This window comes from Antedon bifida, chromosome 2 (genome assembly GCF_963402885.1).
Source record: "Antedon bifida chromosome 2, ecAntBifi1.1, whole genome shotgun sequence".
Classification (NCBI taxonomy): Eukaryota; Metazoa; Echinodermata; class Crinoidea; order Comatulida; family Antedonidae; genus Antedon; species Antedon bifida.
Window position 1 is genome coordinate 7104390 of NC_136227.1, and position 17570 is coordinate 7121959.

The 17570-nt window shown below is 33.6% G+C and overlaps 3 protein-coding genes across 3 annotated transcripts in view; all 3 read left to right on the forward strand.

Annotated features, from left to right (window-relative positions):
• LOC144836057 (uncharacterized) overlaps window positions 1–17570 on the forward strand; it is a 107077-nt gene that overhangs the window by 49115 nt on the left and 40392 nt on the right. The gene's annotated exons all lie outside the window — the stretch shown is intronic.
• LOC144835385 (tripartite motif-containing protein 2-like) lies at window positions 995–3154 on the forward strand. The gene has a single exon (XM_078690468.1). The coding sequence runs from the start codon at window positions 995–997 to the stop codon at window positions 3152–3154; it is 2160 nt and encodes a 719-aa protein (XP_078546594.1).
• LOC144834972 (uncharacterized) lies at window positions 15805–17508 on the forward strand. The gene has a single exon (XM_078689975.1). It carries the CDS (start codon window positions 15839–15841, stop codon window positions 17438–17440), a length of 1602 nt encoding a protein of 533 aa, XP_078546101.1. The 5' UTR covers window positions 15805–15838; the 3' UTR covers window positions 17441–17508.

The following is a 17570-nucleotide window of genomic DNA, read 5'->3' on the forward strand; positions in this document are numbered from 1 at the left end:
TGTTATAAAAATATACAGAGTGTGCTATTTAATATATCGATGGAAGATAAGCTTTTGTGACATGACCAATATATCAATATTCCTGAAAATCAATAGGCATGTTCTGACAGTAAGTATATACATATGCACAGAATGAAAAAAAAATAGTCTCATTTGACTAACAATGGAACAGCAACGCGAAAAACAAGCGGGTGGATTTTAAAAGAAATAGGTTTTTTTTTAACTAATCGTATTAAAAAGCTGGTAAATTAAATCAGGTTATGTTTTAAAATTAAACATAACCCTTTTCTTTTGTCCAAGAGGCAAGGGTTTTTTTGGAACTTGACTTAACTTGAAAACTGTAGGCACTAGCGTGCAAACATACATACAAACAAAGTAAATACTATACTTGGCAAAATAAATTTTTCAAGTTTTGCCAAGTAACAAACACACGCGATCGATTACATACTGTATACCTTCTTGACGGAGGTAAATAATACTCGTTTGTAGCTAGTAGTGTGATATCATGGTTTATTCGTTTTTAATGCTACATATTATTTTACCAAACAAGCCAATCATGATGGCATAAAAGAAATACTATACACCAACGTAACAAGAACCAGTGTGTCTTTCTCAAACTGTCTGTCAAATATCAGAGCTTTTTTCGAAAATAGTGAAAATTTATCACTATAATATTAGTGACTATTTCAGTGATAACTACGAATTAGGAATGTTCATTACCGTATATTCTTACAAATCCACGTTCCTAACTGTATTTATAAATTTTAAAAATTTAAGACGTATTCAAGCTCTCAGAAAGAATTTTAATGCATTTTTACTTAAATTAATTAAAATAGAATAACATTTTTTTAAATATACAATGTCTATCCCACTGTATTAAAGTAATAATGGGGAATTTACCACAATAATACACAATTCAAATAAAAAGAAAAGAATAAATATTCTGTTTTACACATTGAAGGTAAATTACTAATTGTTTACAGATCAATCCAAGATGGCTTCCAGTGAGCTGGCTAAATTTCTAGAAGATATTGATGAGAAGGTGCTAGAGTGCCAAATATGCTTTAATCGACTCAACGAACCCAGAACCTTAACATGTATTCACAGCTTCTGTTTGAGTTGTCTTGACAACTGGTTGAAGAAAACTAACAAAGTAAACTGCCCAACTTGCTCCAAATCTTATCGGATTCCAGAGGGCGGTCTAAAGAAATTACCACCCAACACGTTTCTGAATAATTTGTTAGAAACAATTGAACAGTTTTCAAATACAGATGAGACAAAATGTATCTGTGGTAAGGAAGGTCGATCTAAAACCTACTGTCAGGAGTGCAGACGATATTTGTGTCACATTTGTAGTGATGCTCATAAGAACATTCCAGCTTGTAAAAACCACAAGTTGCATTTAGTGGAAGATGTTCGATCTATGAGTGTAAGTGAAATCAATGCGATGCACCCGCCTCTGTGTCCCGTCCACAATGAACCTTTAACTGTGTTTTGTAATATATGCAAAGTTGCCATTTGTATACACTGTTCAATCATGGATCACAAGGAATGGGAAGGAAAAGACAAACACGTGACCATCAGCATAAAAGATGCGTTTAAAACGTTTAAACATACGTCAGCAGGATTGGAGAGAGAGGCAAAACGATGTACATCTAAATTAAAGGATGATCTTAAAGTAATGACTGATCGTGTTAAGAAACTTGATGAAAAGAAGGAAAAGAGTTTGAGAGGAATTGATAATCACGTCAAGGAATTGGTAACAAGAATTAAAGAAAGTGGGGACAAATTAAAAAGTGAGGTGGAGGCTATGTACAAAATCAAGAGGAAGGCGACTGATGCCGAAATAGAGGATGTTACAACGACGATGTCGTACATAACTACAAACATCCATTTGCTCCACCACCTAGGGAAGGGCAATGAAGCAACGGCAATGTTATCCGGTAATGACGTCATCACATCACTGGGCGATAGGATCAAGGCAGTACCTAAAACAAAACCTGATGGTAATGCTGAGATTAAATTTGTTAAAAACAATCAACAAATTAATTCATTACAGAAGGATATTGGAATTGTAACGCAATCAAGGGCGGACTATTTAGAATTAAGAGGAGCTGAGAGTATGACATTGCCAACAATTAATGTTAAAATAATCAAAACTGATGAATGTGAAATACATCTAAATGACTTAAAAGCTACATTGACACAACCAACAGGAGAAACTATAATCACTGACGTAGAAGAGGATGTCAATGGTGACTATATTGTGATAGGTAGATGTAAAAGTGCAGGAATTTGCAAGGTTGACGTTAGAGTTGATGGTGAACCAATTAAGAAGTCTCCAATGACTATTAAAGTTGAGAAAGAAGGATTATTAAAAACCATACAAATATCCTTGGACAGGTTACTTAGTGTTTGTGATGTAGTTAAACATGGAGACGATTGCTTGCTTGTTTCATATTGGGACAATGTCATTCGCGAATACAAGCAATCTGGTAAATACATTGGTAAGGTTACACTATCAGGTGTGCGTGTCAACAGAATGTTCCTAATGAACAATGGTAATATAGCATTCAGTGATCGTGGTAATGAATGCATCACAATATGCACTCTGAATGGTGAGGTGGTTAAATCATTTGGTAAGGAGGATTTGACATGTCCACGTGGTATCCATGTGGATCAAGCATCACGTATCATGTATGTAGCTAATGATGAGAATGTAGCCATGTTTAACATTGAAAGCGGAAAACTCATTAAGAAAATAGCACCATATGATACGTCTTTTTCTTTTTTTGTAAGTATCATTGATGTCGCCCTTACAAGACAAGGATATAATCTTGTACTTTACTTTAATCAAAGCTGCTTAAAACTATTTGATAATGAAGGAAAGTTTATTAAAGTTCTTGTCAATGAAGGCGATGAAGATGGCAATGTGAAGAGCCCAGGAGGAGTACTAGTTGATGATAATGACAATATCATAATATCAAGTCACCACAAACTACAGCTATTTAGTAATAGTGGAAAGTTTATTAAAAGGATTGATAAAGCAGAAGATGGAATCAACGATCCTCGAGGATTATCCATCATATCCCACAATCCACGTAGAGTAGCAGTGGCAAATGGAGACAAAACAGTGAAAATATTCAATTATTAAAAATATAGATTAAAAAGCTTTATTAAGCTTACGACATAGGCCTACACTTTTATGGTTAAATAAAATACTACAATTATATTCAAACCATATTGAACATTATTAATAAAAAATAATTACTCATGAATAAAACAATTATACAAAATAAAAAAATACAAAAGGAGTAATCGCTAATTAATAATGAAACATTTTATTTGAATGCTGTGAAGTTGTTTATTTTCAATTATCAGGTTTATGTAGTGATGGCGAATAATGTTGTATAATATGAACTACATTAGTATATATTTTGTATAAATAAGCAGGCCTATGCATTCCGAAAAATATACTATTAATTTACATCAACGTTTATAGCAATGTGTAATTCATAATTACTGTGTAATTCTTGATTTCTCTGGTAACTTTCTGTCTTTTATCATCATTGCATTGTAGTTTTACTTAGAGGGTGTATAATTAATAATAATAATAAATAATGTAAATGAGCTTACTATTTAAGGTTAATTTGTGGTACAATAAAATAGTTCAGGTTTTTACTTAATTTTATCTTTCTCCATCGCTTCAGTTTTCGATATTGTGTGTTTGTGTTGGAAGGTAGTCCGACAAAATTCGTACACGAATAAAAATATCTCTCACAAATTTTCATCTTCTTTGTTTTTACATTCATAATGTATATGTTACGTTGATCTGAATCACAGAGCCAACATAAACAACATAAACATTACTAAAATAAAAGAATAGACGCAAAAAGTATGAATAGTGACGTCAACTACCTCAAACTAGTGTTTTGATTGGTCTGTAAATTCTTGCTATGTAGCGCCACCAGTCGTCCTGTTGTTGACAGTACAGTACTGTATAACTTTTAAGATTACTTAGAGTTATACTTATTTCTTCGTGTTACATAGTAAACGTTAGGCCAAATAAAAAAAGAAATATTTGCATTACGGACAAGATTTGAATTAGAATATTAGTTTAAAATTTTCATTTAACGTTTACACACTGGGGCTTTCATGGTACTGTTCGAGTATAGAGGATTTGGTAACAAGAATAAAAGAAAGTGAAGACAAATTAAAATGTGAGGTGGAGGTTACGTATAAAATCAAGAGGAAGAGAACTGATGCCGATATAGAGGATGTGACAACAACGATATCGTATATAAATACAAACATCAATTTGCTCCACCACCTAGGGAAGGGCAATGAAGGAACGGCAATGTTATCCGGTAATGACGTCATCACAGCACTGGACGATAGGATCAAGGCAGTACCTAAAACAAAACCTGATGGTAATGCTGAGATTAAATTTGTTAAAAACAAGCAACAAATTAATTCACTACAGAAGGATATTGGAATTTTAACACAATCAAGGGCAGACTGGTTAGAATTAAGAGGAGCCGGAGGAGACGAAGAAGATGAAGAAGACGAAGAATATGAAGAAGACGAAGAATATGAAGGAGACGAAGAAGATGAAGAAGACGAAGAAGATGAAGAAGACGAAGAAGATGAAGAAGACGAAGAAGATGAAGAAGACGAAGAAGATGAAGAAGACGAAGAAGACAATGTTCATTATAATAAAGTGTATGTGCCAATTCAGTTAGGCCTAATTCAGAAAAATAAAAACTGATGAATGTGAAATACATGCAAATATATATATATATATATATATATATAATGTTCTTTGCCTGATTTGTTTATATATATATATATATATATATATATATATATATATATATATATATATATAAATCCAAAGGCAAAATACTGAAAAAAATGACAATGCTGTGGGTATCAGTGGCTGGATCTCAATGGAGATACAAAAAAAAAGCGAAAAGCTAAATCAAAACGATAAAGTAAACAGCCAGAAAAGTATATATATTCAGGTTGAAATTATCAGACCGTTAGGATAGAGTGCTCAATACCAAGGTAGAGCATAAATAAATAAATAAAATAACAGCAGAAAACTTGGTTACTTCATTGTTTTAATCACTACAAATTTGTTTCGTACGACCAGCATGTAGCTGGCCGCACTCTTCAGGTGAAATGTAAAACATAAGTGACACAGTTGTCTCATAGTGCTTAATAGAAGTGAGTCATCAGGAAGTCGTATACAATAGCCTATTGTTTTAGATTTAGATAAACTATTTGGATCTGCAATTTAGTAAGAATTTTTATATGTATGTTGTTGACAGTACAGTACTGTATAACTTTTAAGATTACTTAGAGTTATAATTATTTCTTTGTGTTACATAGTAAACGTTAGGCCAAATAAAAAAAGAAATATTTGCATTACTGACAAGATTTGAATTAGAATATTAGTTTAACATTTTCATTTAACGTTTACACACATTGGAACACTTAAAGATCACGGTCATGACAGTTAATACACGATTATTCCAGTTTTACTCCCGATTATTTTATATACGGTATAAAAAGTGTATTTAATGTTTACATACCTCGGAACACAATCGAGATCATACAATCATTTGAACGATTATTCCAATACCGTATTTATTAGTATTCGCTTATTCGAGGTATTCGTTTATTTTTTGGGTGAAATGTGGTAACACATTTAATATCGAAAAGTGATAATATACAGTAAAAATTGTTTCGAAATGATTTGTAACCTGTATATTATCTTGTCAATTAATAAATTCTACTACAAATAGAAATGTATAATATGCTTTTGGCGGGGTGTTTATTCAAGAAAATAAATAAAGACCCGAGGAGTTTATTCAAAATGATGTTTTATGGGGGAGTTTATTCGACGGAGGCGTTTATTCAAAGCGGGCCGTTTACTCGAATAAACACGGTATTTTATTTATGAAAAAATAGCTAAAAATAATATTATGTTGGCTCCAACAATAAATAAGGCCTCGTACATGAACCCCGTGACTGCTTTGTCACCCGTTTCTATCATCGATTCATTTCCAACTTGAATATTTTTCTAATTATTAAACTATGTACTTAAAATGCTGCAATAATGTAAGCAAAACAAACCATTGTTTAAAATCATATGAATTGTGGACTGACGTTGACTGAAGACAGAAAATAGCATTCAAACAGTACTAACCAGTTTTCAGTCTTGACCCGTGTTTATCCAGATTTAAAAGAAAATCATAATGCTTGCAATATAAATAAGGCTCAAAAGAAATGGGATAATGTGAAAGAAAAATTATTATTTTTTTATTTCTTAAAAGCTATAAGTTTTAAAGTCTTTTTTTACAAATTTACTGTAGGAACTTTTAAGTACCGTATTGTATAGCAATGTTTTATATTTTAATAATATGTATTTTTATATGTTACTAAATGTTTCGAACGAAATAAAAGTCAGTTGCTCCACGAAAGAGAGAAAAAAAATTACTCTAAATATGCAATTTAGAGGTGAAACATTTACCTTAATGAAAGCATCGTGTTTGTCTAACTTCTAATCTGTTTTGACTAAATATTTTCAAAATATAGTTTGGCATATATGGCGTTTCATACGTATAGCATTTCTAAAATACAGTATTTTCCAGACAACAATCGAAACGCTGACTGGTGAGCTACCATAAAAAAGTCAATATCTACAGACTTTATGGGGAAAGTCTAGTATCATGTTTACAATTAGGGGTCAATGTACAGTACGTCTAAAATGATTTCTAAACGATGTATTAAAAAGGAAAAAAAAAGACTGGTTATCGATTAAACAGCGATGCTGACTAGTTGGGAACATACACCCTAGTCGGCTATACCAAGTGAGTACCTCACGATAGAAAAGGGGGTTAGAGGTTAGGTGGCATGGATTGTACATCTAAAATGATTGCTAATAATTTACAAATAAACCGCTAACAATATCGATATATTCACATCACGAAGAGGCAAATCAAAACGACGTAAAGGAACTACTTCCAACTACTACTGTTTTGGTTTGCTTTTAATTTTTTTTACAATTTCCTTTTAATTTCTTAATTGGTAAAATGTTATATGAAACAATTTGTAATTGATGTAAACTACTTTGTACAAAAAAATACCCACTTTAGCAAATTTGGTTGCTATGGATTTGTATTTGCCTTGAATTGTTTATGTTTTATGTTGAAATAGAGATACCGAGACTTTCCCGTTTAAGAATATCTCAAGGACTGATTTGAGTGATTGTGTTATGGCTGACGATGGGACAATAAAAATATATAGTAAGAAAATTCCTGGGGGAAATGTAACCCTTTAACAAGGTATATAAAGCCCTCATATATATCGTATTATCGCCTGGTCTAGGCCTACTTACAGTATATAAAGCATACATATAAGTATCGCATCGTCTGATAATATGCCTACTTGAAGTCATAATTCTACAATACAGCAAACAACTTCAAATATGTTTGTATAGAGATCTCAACGGTAACAAACATGTTGTACATTGTATCCAGTGTAAAGTAAACATTATTATCTTATTTTTTATAGGCCCATTGCAAATATAAAGAGCAAATTCACAATTCACATGACTAAAACTGATTTTTAACTGAAATACGTTTTAACAATCATTTCATCATTACTCAACTTAACCACCAGCTAAGCCTCACAGCTGATGTCAGGAATCAAGAAATACCGTAACTAGATATACCGAAACTGTTATCTATTCTTAGTAAGTTCTTTTTTCTCGAACAACAATGTGTTTATTGTAATAAAAAGTTAGGCTATAGTATAAAACTATGTTTGGTTTGGTGTTGGTACACCAGATACTTAAATGCTACGGGTGTGTTTCCTCACTTATTTATCGCGTGCAGGATTTTGGAATTCCTTAACATGGATTATACCATTCAGGGTAGTGTTCATGAGCATAGATTTAAATAAGTGTAGGCCCATTCCAATTGTATTATACAGACTTTCTCAAGCGAAGCTTATCCCCTCATGCAGGATTTCGGAATTTCTTAAAATGGATTATACCGTTCAGGGTAGTGTTCGTGAGCCTAGATTTATATAAGTGTAGGCCCATTCCAATTGAAATAAAACAATAGGGTACTAGTTTCTGCGCCATGCCTTCGGTGTACCAGCCAGTACAGTCAGTGTTACAACTTCTAATAGCTATTATTATTCATTTCAGGCTATCGGATTGCAAATCTATCACATTATGGGGTGTGGGTCTTCCAAAAGTACGACTACATCAAGTATAGTAAATGCAACTCATATTCCCGATAGGCATATTAAAGTTTGTAATACTGCAGATGAAGAAACAACGAAAAAAACAAGCAATAAAGAACGTCAGCTTACACCTTATAGTGATGCCTGCCAAGCCTTTCCAAGACCTAACACTACAAATGTGACCTGCAAGTATGATCTACATCATTTCTTTACACCCGAACATAAAGCCATCTATCCTGGCTTTGATACCGTGAATCGTCTTGATCAATATGTGGAGAAGGTAGGTACTTCACATCATAGAAGTCCTAAGGCCTAATTGGTAAATGATAAAGTATTGGCTTTGTGGTCCTTTTTTTTCTAAATTAACTACAGACATGTAACAGGTTACATGCACGTTTTGACTTTGTAATTTAGCTCACTTTTGTGCATTTGCTGCTTTGACTTTCTTCATTTTGTTTTATATACCGGTAATGTTTTGGCAATACAAGGAAAAAAAAACTCTCGATATTTTGATAAACCAGTCTCTAAATATTAATATTTTAGGCCTACTGCAATTTCCTTAACATTAACACACAAATTAGCCTATACAATTGTTTAAATGAAAAAAAAATCCATTCTTATTTCCGTTTACAATGAATACGCTTGGTTCTTTATGTGAACTGAATATTATATAATAGAATAACTTCTTAATTAAGAATTACTTTCACAGTAAATCAATCATTCATACACATCTAACTCAGAGGTCTACATACTTTTTACCTTCATTAATACACGTAAATTACTGCTTTAGAGTGATGATTTTTGTCGCCTATATGCCTATTCTTTAAATAACATGTGATGTTACATGCTTGTATAGGCCCCAGAATCACTAAAACGGAACATTAAAGGTTTAGTGGACTATTTGATGAAGCCAACATCAGGCGACTATGATAAGGCGCGCGTTATAATACGATGGATAGCTACCAATATAAAGTATGACGTTAACTACCTGGCAACCGGCCAACGCGGCTCATCAGATCCCCAGGACGTGTTGAACGAATGTACTGGTGTCTGCGCGGGATATTCAAATCTTGTCTTCGCAATGTGTCGGTAAGAAAAACACTCTACATACTATTTGAACATTAGTTTTGGTTGTGATAAAAACATGGCCTAGGCCTACATAAGCAGTACATAGTAGGTCTACATATACACAAACTAATTAACAATTTTAGCTCATTTCATTTTCTGCATAATGTATAAAACAAGTGACTTAGAAAAATTAATTAGCATCATCCGTGTTGATCCGTTTTTAACGAGGAAAATATATTTCTAATTTTAGATTGTGTGATCTACCTTGTGAGAAAATTTCAGGTATAGTAAAGAAATACAAAATCGGCGATGACGTGAATGGAAGAAAACGAATATCCAGACATATGTGGAATCGCGTCAAGATATCAAATACGTGGTTTTTGTGCGATGCCACTTGGGCATCTGGTTTTGTAGGTATATACCCTGTATAAACAAATACAAATACATTTATTCATCAAATCACAAATCACAATGAAATATTAGTATGTACGAAGTTTCAAGAAAATGATGGAGTGAGGTCTCAGGAAACCAGGAGGAGGTTTGTATGATAGAGAACCCAGATTACTTTAAAAAATATTTTTATATGGTTTTACAAACTAATAGTTCAATTTTAACAGTAAAAAGATAATACAAAAAAAATTCCTCTATCAATATGGCTGTGAGGTTCTCCTAAGAAACTTTAACATATACCTCTCTCAGCTACGGACCCACTGAGCCAGAATAAATTTAGTAACAACTATCAGTGGTAATCTTGATATTTTCATGTTATAACAGAGAAAGTTAATGGCATATATACATATGTTTTCCGTTGGAACGAGGGCTACTTCCTGACACCGCCAGAAACGTTTCGTTATTCTCACAAACCAGACGACAGTGCACTTGCAATGGTTGAAGATCCAGTAAGTGATGTCGATGAATGGATGAATCAGGTGCGGGTATACCCATCAGCATATTTTTATAAGGTACATTTTTGCAAAAAAACAATTGCTGCCGACTGTTCACGTGTCCACACCTAGTAATAATTATACTTTATTAATGTTATATGTTTTAGGTGTCATGTGTAAAACCATCGCTAGCTGAAGGCTGTATAAAAACCGATTCCAATAGAATAGAGCTGACATTTCACAGCAAATACAAGATGACATACGAACATAATTTAAAATGCGAAGCAACGAATCAGACAGTTAAAAATTCGACAGCATTAATAGAAAACGAAAACACGGCAACATTATTACTACGTTTGCCACATGCTGGAGTTTATAAGGTCATATTATTAGGTGAGCCTGTTTGTCTGTCGGACCGTGCGAAAAAAGATGGGCTTGATAAGCTAATGGCATTTATAGTGCATGCGACGGGTGTTACTGGTTCTCAACTATTTCCAGACTTTACATATTTTCTGGGATCAGTTTCAGGTTTTATCGACGGAGGATTTAAATCAGTAAATGGATACACTAGATTTACAATCGAAAGACCAGAATGTGAGCCAATCACATTCAGTTTAGAAACGACAATGGTAATGATCTTACAGAATATGTATTTGCAGATTCTTATCCAGGAAAGGTTATATTCAATGTAAGATGTCCTACGATTGGAGAATATTCGTTGAAACTGCGCGCCAGATTAAGCAAAGAACATGTGTCTATGAATCGATATGAGACCGGTGCTAGGTATTTGATACAGAACAAAAATGCTACGCCGTTACTCCCCTACTTGCCATTTCAACAATGGGGACCAAATGACAGATTTGACACTTATAAGATAATATTAGACACCACAAAAGGTTCTGAAATCGTATGCACCAACAAAGAAAGTAAGTTTGAAATACAGTATAATGAAAAGATACTGTATTCCTTGAAAACTAAGGACAATGAAAACGTACAAAAATGGGTTTATGCTGAAACACATCGACAAGGATCAACTGTTAACATAAAATTTCGATTTCGTGTTGTCGTCATTGGCTTTTATGAATTAAAACTATTTGCAAGAAAACCTGACACAACAACTAAAGACTCTATAGGCCGATGGCTGGTTAATGTTATTAAACCATATGAAGGCAACGTGTTTGCATTTAGCAAAAAGAAAGCATGGGGGCCTTGTACATTTAAAATGATTGCTCATAATCTACAAGTTAAATCGCCAACTTCTTCTACGATTTATCAAAAAGACGAAGAGCCTGGTTTAGTGATAGCTTCAACGATTAAACGACGAACAGTAATTACTTTCAAGTTTAAGAATGGCTCCGGTACTGATTTGAATGATTGTGTCGTGGCTGATTCTGTTCAACAAAATGATGACACAATATTATATATATTTAAGTTTTATCCACCCACGTGTGGGTTTTATTGTCTTGACGTGTTTAGTCAACCTAGTGGTACTTGCATTGGTAGTTGGTTAGTTGATGCTAAGAAAAAACAGTCACTACCACTTCCCTCAAACAAAAGCCGACCATGGGGCCCTGTACAGACCCTTTTTGAATATGGGTTTTCTGTTATTCAGCCAAAATCAGCCGTTATTTCATCTCCTCTAGGCAAGGACACAACACTGACTTTAACATCTGGTACCCGTGGAAAGATTCTTGGAAGATTGTATTTTTACAAGCAAACGGAAGATCTCAAAGATGAGTTTAATGTTTCTTATTCCACAGAAGATATACATCGTAATAAAATAGTTATAACGTTTAAATTAGCGAGCACAGGTTATTATAAATTCAGATTATTTATCAGAAACAAAGAAGAAGGTGAATTTAATTATGGTGGAGCCTGGCTTGTACACTGCATATGAGATACAAGTACAAGAAGAAAATGTCAACTTTCATTAGCAATGATATGGTCAATTTTAATCTAGTATGGTAACAATTTTATAATAAATACCCTGATTTACATTAGCTAATGGTAGGTTGACATGTGCTACTTTCCTTATTGTATCAGATTTTAATGTGATCAAGTTTGATATATCTATTATGCTGCCAGCTAGAATGCTCACGTACAAGTACAAAGTAACAACCACACTTTAGGTTCATTCCTACTTCATTTACTACAACGATAGCCTTTTATGGTATACGTAGGCTACGTCGTTTTTACATGTATGTGTAATCATGCATGACGAAGATTAACTAGCGCCATCACATCAAATAACTGTTTTTCAGGAACGATGTATATTTTAAAGGCAAAGACTCGACTTCATCATACCATACAATCATACCATGGAGATGGATGGAGAATAGTTGAAAACTGAACTCGAACATACATATGCCACATGTCAATCTATGTCCTACGTATGAAGCCGAACGCCGATTTCAAGTCGGAACGACTGTGTATTTACTCTCTCAAACTGTTTATTATCGCAATGTTTTCTAACTGGATTTAGGCCCATAATAATCAAGAGTATTGAAATGTTTACTTTGTTGATAGGTTAAAGGCATATTTACACTAGGCCGATAATGATCGACAATAAATATATAAACATGCATTTTTCATATATAAGAATTAATTAGAATGGTTAATTATCTATGGTCTTACTGGATATGATGATTACTAGTAGCAAACCCATCTTATGTTTAAAAAAAAGAAAAACATTAAGTTAAGAATATCTCGACGTTTCGGTTGTATGCTTCTATCCCGAAACGTCGAGATACTCTCAACTGTACATTATTTCCTTTTTGGAACACATGGTGTACCACAAACCCGAATATTGTTTATCCGACATTAGGCCTATACAAATTTAAACAATATCTAATAATGTTGCTGTTACTTTGTTTACACCAAGATCAATGTACCCGATTCTCATGTATGTAGGAAAATTCCGTAATACAGCATATCATGTGTATAACATTGTACGTAAAACGATTATTAGACTTGTAAATGCTCAAGAAAATATATATATAAAGCAAGCAATTGACGTAAGAAGTCTGCCTCTATGGGCAACTTTGAATGTAGGCCTATAATGTTAGACATTTGACATAGCATATTATGTTTATCGAAAATAAATTGATACTGATCGAAAGTTCATCGTTGTTAAAAGTCATTTAACAGCACTGGTACACTCGCGCGTATTTTAGTGTCACGCATGTCACTTATGAGGCAGTGGTTTAATATCATTATTTTATTTCTTTACCATTAAATTTTGAATCGGCATGGCACTCAAAAAACAAGAAAAGAAAAACGTAGGCAGGTAGTATTAGGCGCTACACTCCACAATCCAAATATATCACTAACTCGTACGTGATTAGTATAATCAATACAATCGTAAAATTACATTCCATGAAATTGTACTCATACTATACCTATGAAGTAAATTCTGCAGGAAAACCTGACACAAAACGAAAGGCTCTATAGGCCGATAGTTAGGTGTATACTCAACCTTTAAGTCAATGTTTTTGTACGCAAAAACGAAGTACGGATGTCTACTATCCTCTAAACTGAATGCTAATAATATTACTAATCATAATCACTTCTTGTACGAGTTACAGTGAGTACATCAAAAGACAACGAGCCTGGTTAAAGCTACAATCACTCTTAAACGAAACTCGGTGCAGCTTTGTCAAAAAATAATTCCTCTATGGTTTAAGAATGGCGCAGGAATGTATTTGAATCATTAATATGGCTGATTCTGTTCGATAATTATGTAATATTACAAACTGTTTTGACCTGTTTGGTTAACCCAGTATTACAGCTAGTTGGTTATTTGATGTTAATAAAAAAAAATTAATCCCTCGGACGACAGATGGCCACGGATTTACGTAGGACAGATAATTTGTTTTTACTATAGTATGGCTTTTCTGTTATACAATAATGAACCTATACATTAGCATGGTTATACAGCCAACGCCGGCCGTTATTGTCTTTTAATCCCTGTTTGATAGTGGAATAAAAATAACCAACAATTTTCTATAATATCATGGTGCCTTAATAAGTCTATATTCAAACTTTTCCGGGTAAAGCACAATGTTGTGTTCTTATCAATATACTGTACATAAAAGAATCAATCATGCTAGTCTACACAACTACACCAACGCTACAAGAACAACTAATACAACACTATTCATTCATATCGGAGCCATTTTGTTTAGATCTGAAAGCTATTGGGTCTGTCACAACTATCAAACACTAATATATTGAAAACATCAAAAGGTAAGTTAGTTAGTAAGTTCTTCGGTCTATTCTGTAGGATTCCTTGTTCGGATTAGTGCACCGTTTTCTTTCTACATCCGCCAAAGTTGTACTTGAAGCTTCTGCAAAGGGCTCTAGCATACTGACCGCATATTTTATTTGTTTTTTCTTTAGTCTGTATCATGTAATTTCATCGTCATTATTCAAAAGAGCAAAATTGCATGCGGAAGCCGCCATTGTCAGATGTAGCGTCAAAAATTAAAAGCTGCACCGTCTGCTCCCGGAAAGCAGCAACTCATTGTTGAACGCGTCGTTCGGTCTTCCGGCCGGAAAAATAAATCGACACCGCGCTCTCGATGATCGTAAAAATAGTGCACTTATTTTTGTATCATGTGACCCATATTCGTCTAATCAAATGACACGAATCTATGTAAGTTATAGTTAATAAACATACAAAGGATCCGATCTTATTGTATGACACTTTGGTATTACTCAGTGAAGGTACTATTAACTCATTTAGAGTGTTTTAATAATGCTCTACTGAAATTGTTAGGCTCTCCCTATGGATGTAATATGAAAATGAAAAAAAGGATGAATAATCACAAAACCATGGTTACATTTTATATCGGCACCGTTATTTTTCTTTAAAATATTTTTTCACCATAATATTAAAGTTTGATGGAAAAATCATTACCGTGCTATTCTTTTTCAATTTAAAGTTTTTCAAAAATTGAAAACATAAAAATGAATAATTAAAATCTTGGAAAATGCATTAAATTATACCATAAATGCACAATTATAATAAAAAAAGAAAATAACCTATATAATTATTGAGGAAAATTAATAATTTGTTTACAGATCAATCCAAGATGGCAAGCGGTGGTGAGTTGGCTATTGGTGAAAAAGTTCTAGAGTGCAAAATATGCTTTAATCGACTCAATGAACACAGAACCTTAACATGTCTTCACAGCTTCTGTCTGAGTTGTCTTGACAACTGGTTGAAGAAAACTAACAAAGAAAGCTGCTGTCCAACTTGCTCCAAATCTTATCAGATTCCAGAGGGCGGTCTAAAGAAATTACCACCCAACACGTTTCTGAATAATTTATTAGAAACAACTGAACAGTTTTTAAATACCGATCAGATAAAATGTAATTGTGGAAAAGAAAATCAAGTTAAAACCTACTGTCAAAATTGCAGACGATATTTGTGCCAAGAGTGTAGTGACCATCATAAGAACATACCAGCTTGCGAAAATCACAAGTTGCATTCAGTGGAAGATGTTCGATCTGTGAGTGTAAGTGAAATCAATGCCATGCACCCGCCTCTGTGTTCTGCCCACAATGAACCTTTAACTGTGTTTTGCAAAATATGCAATGTTGCCATTTGTAAACACTGTTCGATCATGGATCACAAGGAATGGGAAGGAAAAGACAAGCACGTGACCATCAGCATAGCAGATGCGTTTAAAACGTTTAAACAAACATCAGCGGAATTGGAAAAAGAGGCAAAACAATGTACAGCTAAATTAAATGATGATCTTAAAGTAATGACTGATCGTGTTAAGAAACTAGATGAAAACAGAGAAAAGAGTTTGAGAGGAATTGATAATCACGTCAAGGATTTGGTAACAAGAATAAAAGAAAGTGGTGACAAATTAAAAAGTGAGGTGGAGGAAATTTACATAATCAAGAGAAAAGCAACTGATGCCGAACTAGAAGAAGTGACAACGAAAATATCGTATATAAATACAGACATCAATTTTCTACATCACATAGAGAAGGCCAATGAAGCAACGGCGATGATATCCGGTAATGACGTCATTACAGCACTGGATGAAAGGATCAAGGCAGTACCTAAAACAAAACCTGATGTTAATGTTGAGATAAACTTTGTGAAATACAATCAAGAAGTTGCTTCATTACAGACGGATATTGGAATGGTCACACAATCAAGGGCAGTCGACTGTTTAGAAATAGGAGAAGCTGAGAGTATGACATTGCCAACAATTGATGTAAAAATAATGAAAACTGATGAATGTGAAATACACGCAAATGACATAAAAGCTACATTGACACAACCAACAGGAGAAACTATCATCTCTGAAGTGGAAGAAGATGACAGCGGTGACCATACTGTGATAGGTACAAGTGCAGGGACTTGGAAGGTTGATGTTAAAGTTGATGGTGAACCCATTAGGAAGTCGGCACCAATGACTGTTAAAGTGGAGAAAGGACTATTGAACACTATAAAAATAAATAAAGATGTTTTTGATGTATTTAAATATGGAGACGAATGCTTGCTTGTTTCAAGTATGGAAAATGCCATTCACAAATACCAGCAATCAGGTAAATACATTGGTAAGGTTACACTATCAGAAGGTGTGTGTGTCTACAGCATGTTCCTAATGAAAAATGGTAATATAGCATTCAGTGATTGTGGTAATAACTGCATAACATTATGCACTATGAATGGTGAGGTGGTTAAATCATTTGGTAAGGGGGAGTTGACATGTCCAAGTAGTATCCATGTGGATGAAGCATCACGTGTCATGTATGTAGTTGATCATGGGAATGTAGCCATGTTTAACATTGAAAGTGGCAAACTGATTAAGAAAATAGCACCATGGAATAACATGGGTTTCATTGATATTATTGATGTCACCCTTACAAGACAAGGGTATATTCTTGTACTTTACTGTGTACAAAGCTGCTTAAAACTATTTGATAATGAGGGAAAGTTTATTAAAGTTCTTGTCAGTGAAGGTGATGAAGATGGTATGGTGAAGCACCCACAAGGAGTAGCAGTTGATGATAATGACAACATCATAATATCAAGTCACCACAAACTACAGCTATTTAGTAATAGTGGGAAGTTTATAAAAAGGATTGATAGCAAAGAAGAAGGAATCACCTTTCCTTATGGATTATGCATCGTATCTCACCATCCACGTAGACTAGCAGTGGCAAATTATGGACACAGAAATGTAAAAATATTTAATTATTAAACAATGATTAGATACTAGCACATATTATCATTAAAGTTTAGACAGAAATATTTATGTTTAAATAAAATACTGAAATATTTCGAATTATAAGTTTTGTTCATATTGAAACATAAATTAATTTTAAACTTTT

What these genes read in the sequence shown, in the direction of transcription:
- LOC144835385 (XM_078690468.1), top strand. Translation starts at nt 995, where the DNA reads ATGGCTTCCAGTGAGCTGGCTAAATTTCTAGAAGATATTGATGAGAAG.
- LOC144834972 (XM_078689975.1), top strand. Translation starts at nt 15,839, where the DNA reads ATGGATCACAAGGAATGGGAAGGAAAAGACAAGCACGTGACCATCAGC.